The sequence below is a fragment of the Somniosus microcephalus genome, chromosome 20, assembly GCF_052327205.1.
Source record: "Somniosus microcephalus isolate GS21.2 chromosome 20, FLI_Smic_1.0, whole genome shotgun sequence".
Taxonomy (NCBI): domain Eukaryota; kingdom Metazoa; phylum Chordata; class Chondrichthyes; order Squaliformes; family Somniosidae; genus Somniosus; species Somniosus microcephalus.
In genome coordinates this window covers 46,137,797-46,154,663 of record NC_141006.1, presented here as the reverse complement: position 1 = coordinate 46,154,663, position 16,867 = coordinate 46,137,797, and the positions used below count along the sequence as shown (strand labels likewise).

At 45.4% G+C, this 16,867-nt stretch overlaps 1 protein-coding gene across 2 annotated transcripts in view; it reads right to left on the bottom strand.

The window, feature by feature from the left end:
• The window catches only part of LOC147103192 (dyslexia-associated protein KIAA0319-like protein), a 123,303-nt gene that overhangs the window by 56,723 nt on the left and 49,713 nt on the right, over positions 1-16,867 (bottom strand). For both annotated transcript variants that reach the window (XM_085962584.1, XM_085962585.1), the window contains exons 4-5: positions 11,397-11,667; positions 9,406-9,507 (exon numbers count right to left, since the gene is read on the bottom strand). In XM_085962584.1, coding sequence (XP_085818710.1) covers positions 9,406-9,507; positions 11,397-11,667 — 373 coding nt within the window. The remainder of the gene's footprint in view (positions 1-9,405; positions 9,508-11,396; positions 11,668-16,867) is intronic.

Below are 16,867 nucleotides of genomic sequence, written 5' to 3'. Positions count from 1 at the left end.
AGAAGAAATTTAACGACATTTTCAGACTTAGTGAAAACAGGTACAGAAACAATTTCAGCGAGAGAATTATAAAAAAAATTATCTGCAAGATAATTGGAAAATAACTTGTATTTCAAATAAAGATAGATTGATCAAATTTCTAAGTGACAAAGTACTTATTCTGTAAAGTCATCTGAATGAGGTGTATAACTTTTTAAAAATCACATACAGTAATTAGAATATTGCTTTTTATCATTTTGCTATCTATACAATATACTGCCAACTGAATCATTACACTCACTTTGCAGACATATTCTGTCTTTCTGATTTTAATGAGTTAGTTCAACTTAGTTTTGTTGTAATTGCATTTCTCATCAGATCACCGTTAACCACTCAAATGTGCGTTCATCATTGTTCAACACATTAATTACATCGTATTTACAGCACAAAAACAGGCCATTCTGCCCAACAGGTCCATGCCCATGATAGTGTGTTTATTCATTTTACTACCATTTAGAAACATTAATGTTCTAAATATATATTAAATTGTATAATGTATTTAATGTACGAAGTACAAGTTAAATGCTAGTGTAGGACACATAATTTGTAGTGTATACCGTATATCTCTAAAAGAAAATTAAACATTTAAAATACACACTTTTTAGTGCATGTTTTGTACTTTGTTAGTGGTGAGAAGTGATATTGGCTTAGAAGATCAAGATGTAGAATCGGTTTGGGTGGAGATAAAAAATAATAAGGGGAAAAAATCTCTGGTGAGCGTAGTCTACAGGCCCCCGAACAGTAGCAATACTGTTGGACAGAGTATAAATCAACAAATAATGGAGGCCTGTAAAAAGGTATGGTAATAATCATGGGTGATTTTAATCTCCATATTGATTGGACAAATCAAGTTGGCCATGGTAGCCTTGGGGAGGAGTTCATAGAGTATATCCGGGATGGTTTCCAAGAACAGTATGGAATGGAACCAACCAGGAAGCAGGCGTAATGAGACAAAATTAATAAATGATCTCATAGTAAAGGATCCTCCAGGAAACAGTGATCATAACATGGTTGAATTTCAAATTTAATTGGAGGGTGAGAAAGTTGTATCTCAAACTAGTGTTCTGATCTTAAACAAAGGCAATTACAATGGCACGAGGGCAAAACTGGCTAAAGTAGACCGGAAAAATAAATTAAAAGGTAAGACAGTTGAAATGCAGTAGCAGACATTTAAGGAGATATTTTATAACTCAACAAAAATATATTCCAGTGAGAAAGAAATATTTTAAGAGTAGGGAGCACTATCCGTGGCCAACTAAGGAAAGTAAGGGACGGTATCAAATTGAAATTAGTTTTGTTTTCATGGGATGTGGGTGTCGCTGGCAAAGCCAGCATTTATTGCCCATCCCTAATTGCCCTCGAGAAGGTGGTGGTGAGCCACCTTCTTGAACCGCTGCAGTCCGTGTGGTGAAGATACTCCCACAGTGCTGTTAGGTAGGGAGTTCCAGGATTTTGACCCAGCCACGATGAAGGATCGGCAGTATACTTCTAAGACAGGATGATGCGTGACTTGGAGGGCAACTTGGAGGTGGTGGTGTCCCCATGAGTCTGCTGCCCTTGTCCTTCTAGGTAGAAGAGGTCACGGGATTGGGAGGTGCTGCTGAAGAAGCCTTGGTGAGTTGCTGCAATGCATCTTGTAGATGGTACACACTGCAGCCACGGTACGCCGGTGGTGGAGGGAGTGGATGTTCAAGGTGGTAGAGGGGTTGCCAATCAAGCGGGTTGCTTTGTCCTGGATGGTGTCGAGCTTTTTAAGTGTTGTTGGAGCTGCACTCATCCAGGCAAGTGGAGAGTATTCCATCACACTCCTTACTTGTGCCTTGTAGATGGTAGAAAGGTTTTCGGGAGTCAGGAGGTGAGACACTCGCTGCAGAATATCTAGCCTCTGACCTGCTCTTGTTGCCACAGTGTTTATGTGGCTAGTCCAATTCAGTTTCTGGTCAATGGTGACCCCCAGGATGTTGATGGTGTGGGATTCGGTGATGGTAATGCCATTGAATGTCAAGGGGCGGTGTTTAGACTCTCGGGCATGGACTGCTTCATTATCTGAGGAGTTGTGAATGGCACTGAACACTGTGCAGTAATCAGCGAACATCCCCATTTCTGACCTTATGTTGGAGGGAAGGTCATTGATGAAGCAGCTGAAGATGGTTGGGCCTTGGACACTGCCCTGAGGAACTCCTGCAGCGATGTCCTGGGGCTGTGATGATTGACCTTCAACCACCACAACCATCTTCCTTTGTGCTAGGTATGACTCCAGCCAGTGGAGCATTTTCCCCCCGATTCCCATTAACTTCAGTTTTACTAGGGCTCCTTGATGCCACACTCGGTCAAATGCTGCCTTGATGTCAAGGGCAGTCACTCTCACCTCACCTCTGGAATTCAGCTCCTTTGTCCATGTTTGGACCAAGACTGTGATGAGGTCAGCAGCTGAGTGGTCTTAGCGGAACCCAAACTGAGCATCAGTGAGCAGGTTATTGGTGAGTAAATGCTGCTTGATAGCACTGTCGATGACACCTTCCATCACTTTGCTGATGATTGAGAGCAGACTGATGGGGCGGTAATTGGCCAAATTGGATTTGTCCTGCTTTTTGTGGACAGAGATAGTGGATGCATTGGTTGCAATATACCAAAATTCCCTGGACTCTGGAGAGGTCCCAGCAGATTGGAAAACCACAAATGTAACACCCCTATTTAAGAAAGGAGGGAGACAGAAAGCAGGAAACTACAGACCAGTTAACCGAACATCTGTTGTTGGGAAAATGCTGGAGTCCTTGTGGTAAACCACTGTTTGTATTCCTGTTTGTCCTGTTTGTATTCCACTGTGTACATGCCTGGACATGATCTGTTGTTAATAAAAGCCTTTAGTTACTCTTCTAACTCTCAGTCTTTTATGAGTAATTGATAGCGCCTCAATTTTATTAACAACATTTTTATAATGGAGAAGATCCTCACACCAGCATGCCTGGACTTAGATCATCGGGAGGCGGACTCATCCACCAAGTTTACTCACTGGCTTAAGTGTTTCGAAAAATTCCTGACCGCCTCCGAAGCAATCAAATCGGACGAGGACAAACTGGATGTCCTGACCTCCAAAGTGAACCACCGAGTGTACTCGGTCATCCAAGACGCGACCTCGTACGCGGACGCTATCAAGCTCCTCAAGGACCAGTACACGCGCCCAGTGAACGAAGTGTACGCCAGGCACCTCCTGGGGAGTCGTAAACAACAACCTGGGGAATCGACCGTGGAATACCTTCAGGCACTGTCTGTGCTTGGCCGGGCCTGTGGTTGTAAGGATGTAAAGGCCGCCGTGTACACAGAGGAACTTATCCGGGACGCTTTTGTAGCGGGCCACAGATCCAATTACACCCGACAGCGACTGTTGGAGCAGAGTAACCTCGACCTCAACAAGGCCTCTGAACTCGCACTATCGTTGGATGCAGCCTACCAGGGCATGGATGCCTACTCCTCTGCACCGTGGACGCCGCGGGGAATGACAGCCTGGGACACGGTAGGACCGCCTCATAGCGCCGTGCCACCCCAGCCACACCCCAACAATGGCCCAACTACCGCAGCAGTGTCCCAAGGCCAGACAGCAGTGCCCCAAGGCCAGAAATGCTACTTCTGTGGCCAGGCAAAACACCCCAGAGCGCGCTGCCCGGCGAAAAACGCGATCTGCTCGGGCTGCGGGAAGAAGGGACACTACGCTAGCGTCTGCAGGGCCAAAGCCACCCCGAACCCCAGCAGCGCCGCGTGTGGGCCATGCGGGCCGCCATTTTGGACCTCCCCGGCCGTGTGCGAATCACCGGTACAGCAGCCATTTTGGACGCCTCCAGCCACATGGGGATCATGGACGCCGCCATCTTGGACGACAGCCGGGACGCAGCAGGCCCCCGACACCGCCTCATCTGATACCCGCAGCGACACACCGACCCCTACGCTGGCATCCGTTACACTGGACCAAGCGAGACCGCACCAACTGGCCAGTTCCACAATGGACATTAAGGTAAATGGCCACGATACAATCTGCCTTTTTGACTCTGGGAGCACGGAGAGCTTCATCCACCCCGACACGGTGCGGCGTTGCTCTCTCCCAGTCCTGCCTGCGCAACAGCGGATTTCTATGGCCTCCGAGTCCCAGTCGGCGGACATCGGCGGCTACTGCGTGGTGACACTCGTAGTAGACGGGACCATGTACGATCATTTTAAACTTCTGGTCCTGCCTGACCTCTGCGCTGCCGTCCTGCTGGGGTTAGATTTTCAGTGCCACCTTAAAAGTGTTAGGATGGCGTACGGTGGACCCCTACCCCCACTCACAGTCCGCAGCCAGCAGCTTCCAAACTGCCCGCCGCGCACCAGGTGCAACCTCTCCACACTCAGAGTCACCCCCCCCCAACTGTTTGCTAACCTCACCCCCGACTGTAAGCCCATCGCCACAAAGAGCAGGCGATACAGTGCCGGGGACAGGGTTTTCATTAAAACCGAAGTGGAGCGGCTCCTGAAAGAAGGGATTATTGAGGGCAGCACCAGCCCCTGGCGAGCCCAGGTTGTGGTCGTTAAGACCGGCGAGAAGCAGCGCCTGGTCATCGACTACAGCCAGACAATAAATCGCTACACCCTGCTGGACGCCTACCCACTCCCCCGTATAGCTGATATGGTCAACCAGATCGCGCAGTACCGCGTCTTCTCGACCATTGACCTGAAATCAGCGTACCACCAGCTCCCCATCCGCCCTGAGGACCGCCAGTACACTGCCTTTGAGGCAAACGGCCGCCTCTATCACTTCCTTAGGGTTCCCTTTGGCGTCACCAACGGGGTCTCCGTCTTCCAAAGGGAGATGGACCGGATGGTAGATCAAAATGCGTTGCAGGCCACTTTCCCATATCTGGACAATGTGACCATCTGCGGCCGTGACTTGCAGGACCATGACGCAAACCTCGAAAAATTCCTCCGCACCGCCCAACTCCTAAACCTGACATATAACAAGGAGAAGTGCATATTCCGCACAAACCGCCTCGCCATCCTTGGCTGTGTTGTGGAACACGGAGTCATCGGCCCCGACCCCGACCGGATGCGTCCCCTTATGGAACTTCCACTGCCCCACTGCCTCAAGGCCCTGAAGAGGTGCCTAGGGTTTTTCTCCTATTACGCCCAGTGGGTCCCCTACTATGCGGACAAGGCCCGTCCGCTGATCAAGTCCACCTCTTTTCCCTTGACGGCAGAGGCCCGCTTAGCCTTCCATCGTATCAAGGAGGACATTGCCAAAGCCACCATGCACGCAGTGGACGAATCCATCCCCTTCCAGGTGGAAAGCGACGCGTCTGACTTTGCCCTGGCCGCTACCCTCAATCAGGCGGGGAGACCCGTGGCCTTCTTTTCACGAACCCTCCAAGGCCCGGAGACCAGACACTCCGCTGTTGAGAAGGAGGCCCAGGCGATTGTGGAGGCTGTGCGTCATTGGAGGCACTACCTGGCCGGAAAACGATTTACCCTGCTCACTGAACAGCGTTCAGTTGCTTTTATGTTTAACAACAAGCAGAGGGGCAAAATCAAAAATGACAAGATCTTGAGGTGGAGAATCGAACTTTCCACCTACAACTACGAGATCTTGTACCGGCCCGGGAAGCTAAATGAACCCCCGGATGCGCTATCGCGTGGCACCTGCGCCAGCGCGCAGATCGATAGACTGCGGGCCCTCCACAATGACCTCTGCCACCCGGGGGTCACCAGGTTCTTCCACTTCATCAAGGCCCGCAACCTGCCTTACTCTATTGAGGAGGTCAGGACCATGACCAGGAACTGCCAAGTCTGCGCTGAGTGCAAACCGCACTTTTATAGACCAGACAGGGCCCACCTGATAAAAGCCACTCGCCCCTTCGAGCGCCTGAGCGTCGATTTTAAAGGGCCTCTCCCCTCCTCCGACCGCAATGTGTACTTCCTCAATATTATTGATGAGTACTCCCGTTTCCCGTTCGCCTTCCCCTGCCCGGACATGACCAGTGCCACGGTCATTAAATGTCTGAACAACCTCTTCACCCTGTTCGGCTTCCCCAGCTATATCCATAGCGACCGGGGCTCATCGTTTATGAGCGACGAACTCCGTCAGTACCTGCTAACTAGAGGTATTGCCACAAGCAGGACCACCAGTTACAACCCCCGGGGGAACGGACAGGTGGAAAGAGAAAATGCGACAGTTTGGAAGGCCGTCCTGCTAGCCTTAAAGTCTAGGGGCCTTCCGACCTCCCGCTGGCAGGATGTGCTCCCCGATGCGCTCCACTCTATTCGGTCACTGCTCTGCACTGCCACTAACGCCACCCCTCATGAGAAAATGTTTGTCTTCCCAAGGAAGTCCACATCGGGGACATCGCTACCGCCATGGCTGACGTCCCCAGGGCCGGTCCTACTGAGAAGACACGTGAGGACCCATAAAACGGACCCCCTGGTCGAGAGGGTCGACCTCCTCCACGCCAACCCCCAGTATGCTTACATCGCATACCCGGACGGGCGGGAGGACACAGTCTCCATAAGAGACCTTGCACCCTCGGGGGCCGCAGTAACCCACTACCCACTACCACCCCCCCCCACGATCCGATATCCAGCCCCAGCAGACGGCAGGCCTGGGCCCCGCGACCCGCTCGACATCTACGAGGACGACACGCCTGTGCCACAGCCTACGCTGGACTCGACGCCGGAAACTTCACTACCCCTGCCGTCGCCACGCAGATCACAGCGGCAGACAAGACCTCCGGAGAGACTCCAATACACTAACTTTTAATACACTTCACCCCGCCGGACTCAATTTTAAACAAGGGGTGAATGTGGTAAACCACTGTTTGTATTCCTGTTTGTCCTGTTTGTATTCCACTGTGTACATGCCTGGACATGATCTGTTGTTAATAAAAGCCTTTAGTTACTCTTCTAACTCTCAGTCTTTTATGAGTAATTGATAGCGCATCAGTCCTTCATTCAGGAAGCAGTAGCAGGGCATTTGGAAAATCATAATGCAGTGAAGCAGAGTCAGCATGGTTTTATGAAAGGGAAATCATGTTTAACAAATTTGCTGGAGTTCTTTGAGGATGTAACGAGCAGGGTGGATAAGGGTGAGCCAGTGGATGTGGTGTATTTGGATTTCCAGAAGGCATTTGATAAGGTGCCACATAAAAGGTTCCTGCATAAGATAAGAGCTCACGGAGTTGGGGGTAATATATTAGCATGGATAGAGAATTGGCTAACTAACAGAAAGCAGAGAGTCGGGATAAATGGGTAATTTTCCAGTTGGCAAGTGGTAACTAGTGGGGTGCCACAGGGATCGGTGCTGGGGCCTCAACTATTTACAATCTATATTAATGGCTTGGATGAAGGGACCGAGTGTAATGTAGCCAAGTTTGCGGATGATACAAAGATGGGTGGGAAAGCAAGTTGTGCAGAGGACTCAAAGAATCTGCAAAGGGATAGAGACAGGCTAAGTGAGTGGACAAACATTTGGCAGATGGAGTATAATGTGGGAAAGTGTGAGGTTATCCACTTTGGCAGGAAAAATAAAAAAGCAAATTATTATTTAAATGGAGAGAGATTACAAAATGCTACAGTTTAGAGGGACCTGGGGGTCCTTGTGCATGAAACACAAAAAGTTAGCATGTAGGTACAGCAAGTAATCAAAAAGGCAAATGGAATGTTGGCCTTTATTGCAAGGGAGTTGGAGTATAAAAGCAGGGAAGTCCTGCTACAACTGTACAGGGTATTGGTGAGACCACACCTTGAGTACTGCATAAGGAAGGATATACTTGTATTGGAGGCAGTTCAGAGACGATTCACACGTTGATTCCTGAGATGAGGGGGTTCTTATGAAGAAAGGTTGAGCAGGTTGGGCCTATACTCATTGGAATTTAGAAGAATGAGAGGTGATCTTATTGAAACATATAAGACACTGAGGGGGCTCGACAAGGTAGATGCAGAGAGAATGTTTCCCCTCGTGGGCATAGTTTCAGAATAAAGGGTCGCCCTTTTAGAACGGACATGAGGAGGAATTTCTTCTCTCAGAGGGTCGTAAATCTGTGGAATTCTCTGCCCAGAGAACTGTGGAAGCTGGGTCATTAAATACATTTAAGGTGTAGATAGACATATTTTTACAAGATAAGGGAGTGAAGGGTTATGGGGAGCGGGCAGGGACGTGGCTTTGAGCCCAAGATCAGCCATGATCTATTGAATGGCGGAGCAGGCTCGAGGGGCCAAGTGGCCTATTCCTGCTTCTATTTCTTATGTTATGTTACAGTATAAACTATGTAGCATTCTGGATAGTTATAGCTACAGTTAAACCCTGGTGAAAGCAGATGAGATTTGGCAGAAATGATTATATATAAATTCTGATAGAAGCATAAAGGGAAGAATGGAACAGGAATTCCGTTTTTGAATCAGGTAGACACTGCGCAGAGTTTGACAGCTGTCGTATTTTCACAAACATGGCCAAGTTGAAATCTGAACTACTTTCTTGGCTTCTAACCACAGTCAGTTACTAGCTACATTCCTTCCTGTAGTGTGCTTCTGTTTTCTTTGGCCAGAGGCCATTTCTGTCATTTTAAAGAGCTAGCTTTCCAACTAATCTGTGTACACGTTGAATAAAATTTGAATGCCTTCAGTTTTATATAAATCACAACAGTTTAAAAAAAAAACTGAACTTTTTCTTCTGTGCTGGCGATTTACGGTCAATTGCTAAGTCAGTCTGTTCGTGGTACAAGGTGTATATTTTTCAAAATATTCCAATTATGACTGATCACCCACTACAATAGTTATTTCCACTATTTCCCTGTAACTCGTGACTAAGCTCATTCCATTTCGTAGAAACGTCCACCTCACCCACCACTCAAGTACGATAAGGTTTGGTTTTTGCTAATGGCTTTATTCTGCAACATAAGCTGCAAAGCAACACTAAGAATAACCACGCCTCAAGTTATTTTCTTTACACTGGAAAGGTCATTTCCAACAGGCTATCTCACTCATCAAAAGACTCCAAGTGGAATATGGAAATGCGTTAAAGCAAACAGAAGAAAAAAATCATTTATATTGTTTTTTGAACAATTTGGAAGCCTTTACAGTCATTATATTCATGTATATGAGAAAATGTCAGACATATCACCTTCCAATCCCACGCGGGCACACCCATGGAGATTTTATGGTTCTGTTACAGAAATCAGACTTGAAAAGGTTAATACAAAGGGTGTTCAGTATTTTAAAAGGTATTCAGTATTTTAAAAAGGTAACAGTGGATAAAACCTGAATCATTTGAATATTGACTGACATCCAAGATGAGACATCCATTAAGTGCACTCTTTCCCTTCACAGGAAACAGAGATCCAGTCCTCTTACCTTTAGGCGGTTTCTGTAGCACATATGCATTCAGCTCAACCTCGTCCTTTGGCAGAATGACCTCCACACTGTCTCCAGCAGAAACAACCAGTTCCTTCGTCACTAACACAGAAAACAAACAATGCTTTAACATACAGAGAATCCAAACAAACTTCCTATATCAACCATCCAGCTCCAATTCAGCACACTGACCCTCCCCCACCCACATATAAGCTAACAGCTCAGAAAAATGTTATTTATGAGCAGCAAATTTGGACACCAACACAGGTTTGGATTGAAATCTCCAATGAAAAGTAGATTTCTATAAAGCCACATTGCAATTATCAAAATCATTAACGAGCAAAAGGGAGGGGAACAGAAAGATAAAAACAAAAAAATGCTGCATTGTACATATATGAGTAATTATTCAAGATGTTAATTCAGAAACCAATAGTGCAAAAATATACAAAAGCAAAATACTGCGGATGCTGGAAATCTGAAAAAACCCCAGAAAATGCTGGAAATACTCAGGTCAGGCAGCATCTGTGGAGAGAGAAACATTAACATTTCAGGCAGGTATATGGAGTTACGTTGCAGATCAGCCATCTCATTGAATGGTGGAACAGGCTCGAGGGGCTCCATGGCCTACTCCTGTTCCTATGTCGATTACTTTTCGTCAGTCGTTAATTCTGTTGCTCTCTCCACAGATGCTGGCTGACCTGCTGAGTATTTCTAGCTTTTTTCTGTTTTTATTTTAGTGCAAAAATATAGTCCTGGAATAAATTATACAAGGGGTTTAATAATGCTGCATACTTTTACAATATTGTATCCCAAAAGCAAATCTGGGAAATTGAGAACATTATATTTAAGGTACAACACCTAATCCTAGGTAAGAGACAAGTCCTAAGTTGAGTAGATAGGAGACACTTCCAGTTATACTTAACATTTAGTAGTTGCAAGTAAAGCTGAGATTTCAAAACATAACTTAATACTGATTTTTTTATGTAATCCTACTTTTTAAATCAACAAACCATATTAAAGTGGAACAGTAAGCTGGAAAAGTCATTTCAGTGTCAGCCTTGCCTCAGTGATAGCACTCTTGCCCCAGAGTCAGAAAGTCATGAGTTCAAGCCTCACTCCAGAGACTTGAGCACAAAATCTAGGCGGACACTCGGCAGTACGAGGGAGTGTTGCACTATCACAGGTGCCATCTTTCAGATGTGACGTTAAACCGAGGCCATACCTGTCCTCACAGTGGATCTAAAAGTTCCATGGCAGGGGAATACTCCTGGTGTCCAGCCAGTCTTTACCCCTCAATCAATACCATTGAAAATAGATTGCCTGGTTATTTATCTCATTGCTGTCTGTGAGACTGTGCTCAATTAGTTACTGTATATCCCTACATTACAACAGTAGCTAAACTTCAAAAGTACTTCATTGGCTGCGAAGTGCTTTGGGTTGTCCTGAGGGTCGTGAAAGGCACTATGTAAATGCAAGTTCTTCCTTTCCTTCAAACTACTCTTTCCTTTCCTCCTTCAAAAGACCATGAAGGAAAAAAACTCCTATACGAGGAGACATTTTCTATTTTGTTATTGGGAAAAAAATAGTTTTTGTTGGAGACAAACCGAAGGGTTGATTTTCACCTTCAACTCAAGGGCTATAATCTGGTAGGGCAGACAGCCCACCCATTGCAGAATCTGCCCGATTGGCATCCCATTGAAATCGAGAGGATGAAAATTGGGTGGGTTCTACCTCGGGTGGGTGATCTGCTCAGTCAGATTAGAGCCCAGCCGGTGATAGTGAAAATTCAGCCCAGCTGGTTAGAAAGACTTGCTCGGATTATGAATTTTGCATTCAGCCTTCTGCTGACTGTCATTAAATTGAGCAGGAATCAGCATTGTGTGTATTTTATAATTGCTAGCCTCCCATCCCACTACTGAAGTGTCAATAAAATAATCAATACTCGTAGTGCCTGTGCTGCCAGGACAGGTCAGTCAATAGATTCAGCTCACCTGGATTCTCCGGAACAACTGTGGTTGCACTTGTCGTGCTGGATATAGAAGCAGAAGTTATACTTTGCGCTATCGCAGTAGTTTTCACTTGTGCTGGCAGAGTGCTCAGGAGTGGGGTTGGAATGGTGATAACTGGCAATGTCCCAACTATACTGTCATTTGTTGTGTTCATTTCCATCCATTTCTGATTGGCTGATAGGCTGGACAATTTGGAATTAGAAGAAGGAACAACCAAAGAGGCAGCGTTTGGCAAAGAGGTGCCTTTAGGGACCTAAATAAATGAGCAAAGGTTAATTCTTTGATTACATGCACATTTTGCCAAAATTAAAATGTGATTTTTATAACTTTATTTGAGAAATCTTCACCTAAAAAGACCACTTAAAATGCATTTACAAAATAAAGCTTAAACTATTCACGCAGAAATTTAATCCCAGAAACATTAGCTGAAAGAGGTAAATAGAAATATAAACACTTAAATGTATCCTGCATATAAAAACAGAAACATTACATTACTCCTTACCAATTAGAAATGTCATTTTTAATATGCAATCTCAAATGGCTGATATGATGGTGGTATACAGTCTGAAGGTTATAACATATTTCATTTATATATCACTTTTAACATAGCAAAATGTCCTAAATGGTGGATGTCTGGAGAGGGGGGGGGGGGGGGGGGCGGGGTGAGGGAGGGGAAGGGGAATTGAGCAGAGCAGGAATTGGAAGATTTGAGAGAGCCAGTGAAGGCAGATTGCAGCTCTACATACAACAAACCATGTGGCTGAAACACATGGGACATTACAATTAGAACAAGTGATGTTCGGCCACTGCCTGGGACTGGGGAAATACAAGCAGTCTGGGGCCTATTCTTGAAGATCCACTCAACACAAACTACCCAGCCAATGGCCAGTAGGGTACCGACCCCAGCCAACAAGACCTCCAATATGCAGAGCCCCCCCTCCATCCAAGACCAACTAACTCTCAGAACCCAAAACCAAAACAAGCTGTCCCAGTGCAAACACATTCAATGCAATCCTCCCACAGGCATCGTGCAGTCAGGATGTACAATAACTTCATAAATTATGTATGGGAAACTGGCCTCAAAATATCTTCGGAAAATGTGTGCGCGAATGTAGAATATAAATATATAAATAAAAAATAGGTTCATAAAATGTGAATGTTCTTTCCTGAGAAGCCAATAAAGGGAGCCTGTGGAGGTGCACACGTGCACTCGGGCACAGGATCACTGGACAGACAGCAAGAACAGGAACCCTGGGTGATTTTCCTCTTCCTAAACCAGGACTGATGGGACCAACTGAAACACCCTCATTGTCAAGCGAGGCGAGATCTGCTAAATCAGCACAAACTGTGGATCAGACCCGTCACCTTCCTGGTCTTTATGTCTCCGCTATTCGTTAGATAAACTCACTGAGCCAACAAGGGAACAAAGCAAGAATGTACATCAATGAAAAACTTCTTAAAACTTTAAACAACAAGTATTTATATAGCACCTTTAACATAGTAAAATGTCCCAAGGCGCGTCACAGGAGCGTTATAAAACAAAATTTGACACCGAGCCACATGAGGAGGTATTAGGACAGATGACCAAAAACTGGGTCAAAGAGGTAGTTTTTAAGGGGCGTCTTAAACGAGGAATGCGAGGTAAAGGCGTGGAGGGGTTTAAGGAGGGAATTCCAGAGCTTAGGGCCTTGGCAGCTGAAGGCATGGCCGCCAATGGTGGAGCGATTAAAATCAGGAAGGGTCAAAAGGCCAGAACTGGAGGAGTGCAGAGAACTCAGAGGGTTGTAGGGCTGGAGGAGATGACAAAGATAGGGAGGGATATCATTGCAGAGATTAAATAATGAAATTCAAAAATTCAGAATGCTTTCATACAAAACTTGAAGATCTCCCTTTTAACAGAATTATTTTCTATTCCCTCCCCTCGCCCACTTTGTTTCTTAAACTGAATTTCCTCACTGAAGGAAATACTTATTCCTTCCAGACTAACTTATGTTTTTTTTCAAGTAGCATTATTCCATTACTATACTCTGAAGAGAGCAGAGCACAATCCAATTTAAAAGAAAGTGTCAATAACTTGCTCACAAACTGAATCCTCGGCCCAGTTTTGAATCATTCACAGCTTGCTAATTGTAACACTACATTTTGTCACCACACCAATAGTAAGGACATTTACTGCCTGCTGGCTTAGAGAGCACACATTAGAATGTATTGTTCAAGGTACTGTACCCGATTATAGTATTATACATATATCAAATATATATTCCTGGAACGTGCTCTTATCGTCACTGCTATTCACACAAACACACTTATAGCAACAGTTAAAGATAGCAACCAGAAATAGAAACCCTGTCCAATTTGTCCCTCCCTAACTTGGGTGCTGAGACCAACTGTGGTATCCGAACTGCTGCCTTGGCAGAGATCAACCTCGGACGCTCAGCTCCTCCCTCAACCTCAGACACTCAGCCCCTCCCTCCCGTGGCCAATGGATCCATTAGCGGAACCGCAGATCACAAGAAAAACATACTTTTGTTGAATTAATTCACATTTAAAGCTGTAGTTATAAGACCACTTCTGCGTCGATGCTAAGCATTTCCAGGTGTACATCAATGTTAAACGAGCTGTATGGCTTGGGAGTCAGATCAGCAACCTGCTAAATGCCTTGGCGTTGGGAATGAGCTAATACTGAACAACTTACTGGAGCTGCCACTATTGCAGCATGCTGTGGAGAACTAAATGAAGATTCAACATTTTCACCATCACTTTGCATTCTCTGATAGACCGTTCCATCTTTTGCTCAACAGGCACTAAGACAAGAGTTTTCCTGAATGTGGCATCATCACAGCTTTATTCAAACAACAGGACAGATTCCTGTTTTTGTGCCAACACATATACAACAAGATTTAATCCCAGTAGATTTCTACAGTCTTCCTTATGTTTCAAAAATCAACATTTCTGGACAATGGGAAACAACAGATCTAACATTTTTCTGTGATTTATGTAAATGAATGAAAAAAATGCAGAACCTCAATGAGCACCTTTCCTACATCCTTTACAACATACACATTTAGCTCCATCGCCACCAGTGGAATGGCCTCCAAAACTAAGTACTTATCATCAATTCAATCATTGTTAAATGATGGGAAGTTTTATCGTGCACAATCATTTACTGTTTATAATTACAGGTCAGCCTTGGTTTTCTCTTTCCACTTTTGCTTTCAATCTTGTACAAAAGAGTCCGACTGCAGCCCTCAAAGAGTCACGTTCATCTTCAGGCCATTCAGCCAGTCCGTGTCAGCGTTAAACCTTCGCCCGAGCAAATAGTCTTATTTATACTTCCCCACCTTATTCCCATGTCCCTTCATCCAACTATCCAATCTAATCTTGAATGTCAGCATAGTTTCTGTCTCAATAACTAACCCTGGAAGTGAATTCCATGGCCTCACAACTCATTTGATGACTTTTCACTCTAAGGTGATACTAGGTTTATCTGTACATAAGCCTGCACCGCCATTCAATAAGACCATGGCTGATCTTCTACCTCATCTCCACTTTCCTGCACTATCCCCATATCCCTTGATTCCCTTAAGATTCAAAAATCTAGCAATCTCTGTCTTGAATATACTCAACGACTGAGCCTCCACAGCCCTCTGGGGTAGAGAATTCCAAAGATTCACCACCCTCTGAGTGAAGAAATTTCTCCTCATCTCAGTCCTAAATGGCCGACCCCTTATTCTGAGACTGTGACCCCTGGTTCTAGACTTCCCAGCCAGGGGAAACATCCTCCCTGCATCTACCCTGTCAAGCCCTCTAAGAATTTTGTATGTTTCAATGAGATCACCTCTCATTCTTCTAAATACTAGAGAATATAGGCCTAGTCTACTCAATCTCTCCTCATAGGACAATCCCCCCATCCCAGGAACCAGTCTGGTGAACTTTTGTTGCACTCCCTCTATGGCAAGTATATCCTTCCTTAGGTAAGGAGACCAAAACTGTGCACAATACTCCAGGTGTGGTCTCACCAGGGCCCTATATAACTGCAGCAAGACGTCTTTACTCAAATCCTCTTGTAATAAAGGCAAACATACCATTTGCTTTCCTAATTGCTAGCTGTACCTGCATGTTTAACTCTGTAATTCGTGTACAAGGACACCCAGGTCCCTTTGAACATCAACATTTCCCAATCTCTCACCATTTAAAAAATACTCTGCTTTTCTATTTTTCCCACCAAAGTGGATAACTTCACATTTCTCCACATTATATTCCATTTGCCATGTTCTTGCCCACTCACTTAGCCTGTCTATATCCCCTTGAAGCCTCTTTGCATCCTCCTCACAACTTACATTCCCACCCAGCTTTGTATCATCAGCAAACTTGGATATATTACATTTGGTCCCCTCATCCAAATCATTGATGTAGATTGTGACTAGCTCTAATTTCCCGATTTATACGCTGCCCTATATTACAACTACTGTTTGGGGGCCTATACACAACTCCCACCAAGGTTTTCTGCCCCTTGCTGTTTCTTAGCTCCATCCAAACTGGTTCTACTTCTTGATTGTCAGAGCTAAGATCCTTTCTCTCTGCTGTCTTTATCCCATCCTTTATTATTAGGGCTACCCCTCCTCCTTTTCCATTTTGCCTATCCCTTCTAAAAGTTATGTATCCTGGAATATTTAGTTCCCAACCTTGGCCACTTTGCAACCACGTCTCCGTTATGGCTATTAGATCAAACCTGTTCATTTCTATCTGCGCTATTAATTCATCTATTTTGTTGCAAATGCTTCGCGCATTCAGATATAGTGCCTTTAGCTTTGACATATTTCTCTTTTTCCCTGATGTCACCTTAGTCACTGAAGATTTGTACTCCAGAACTAGCCGTGCCTCGAGCTAAGCTGTTCCAGTACAGCTACAACACTAGCATCTATCCGACAATGTGGAAAACTGCCCAGGTATGTCCTGTCCACAAAAAGCAGGACAAATCCAACCTGGCCAATTACCGCCCCATCAGTCTACTCTCAATCATCAGCAAAGTGATGGAAGGCGTCATCAACAGTGCTATCAAGCGGCACTTACTCACCAATAAACTGCTCACTGATGCCCAGTTTGGGTTCCGCCAAGACCACACAGCTCCTGACCTCATTACAGCCTTGGTCCAAACATGAACAAAGGAGCTGAATTCCAGAGGTGAGGTGAGAGTTACTGCCCTTGACATCAAGGCAGCATTTGACCGAGTGTGGCGTCAAGGAGCCCTAGTAAAACTGAAGTTAATGGGAATCGGGGGAAAAATGCTCCACTGGCTGGAGTCATACCTAGCACAAAGGAAGATGGTTGTGGTGGTTGAAGGTCAATCATCACAGCCCCAGGACATCGCTGCAGGAGTTCCTCAGGGCAGTGTCCAAGGCCCAACCATCTTCAGCTGCTTCATCAATGACCTTCCCTCCAACATAAGGTCA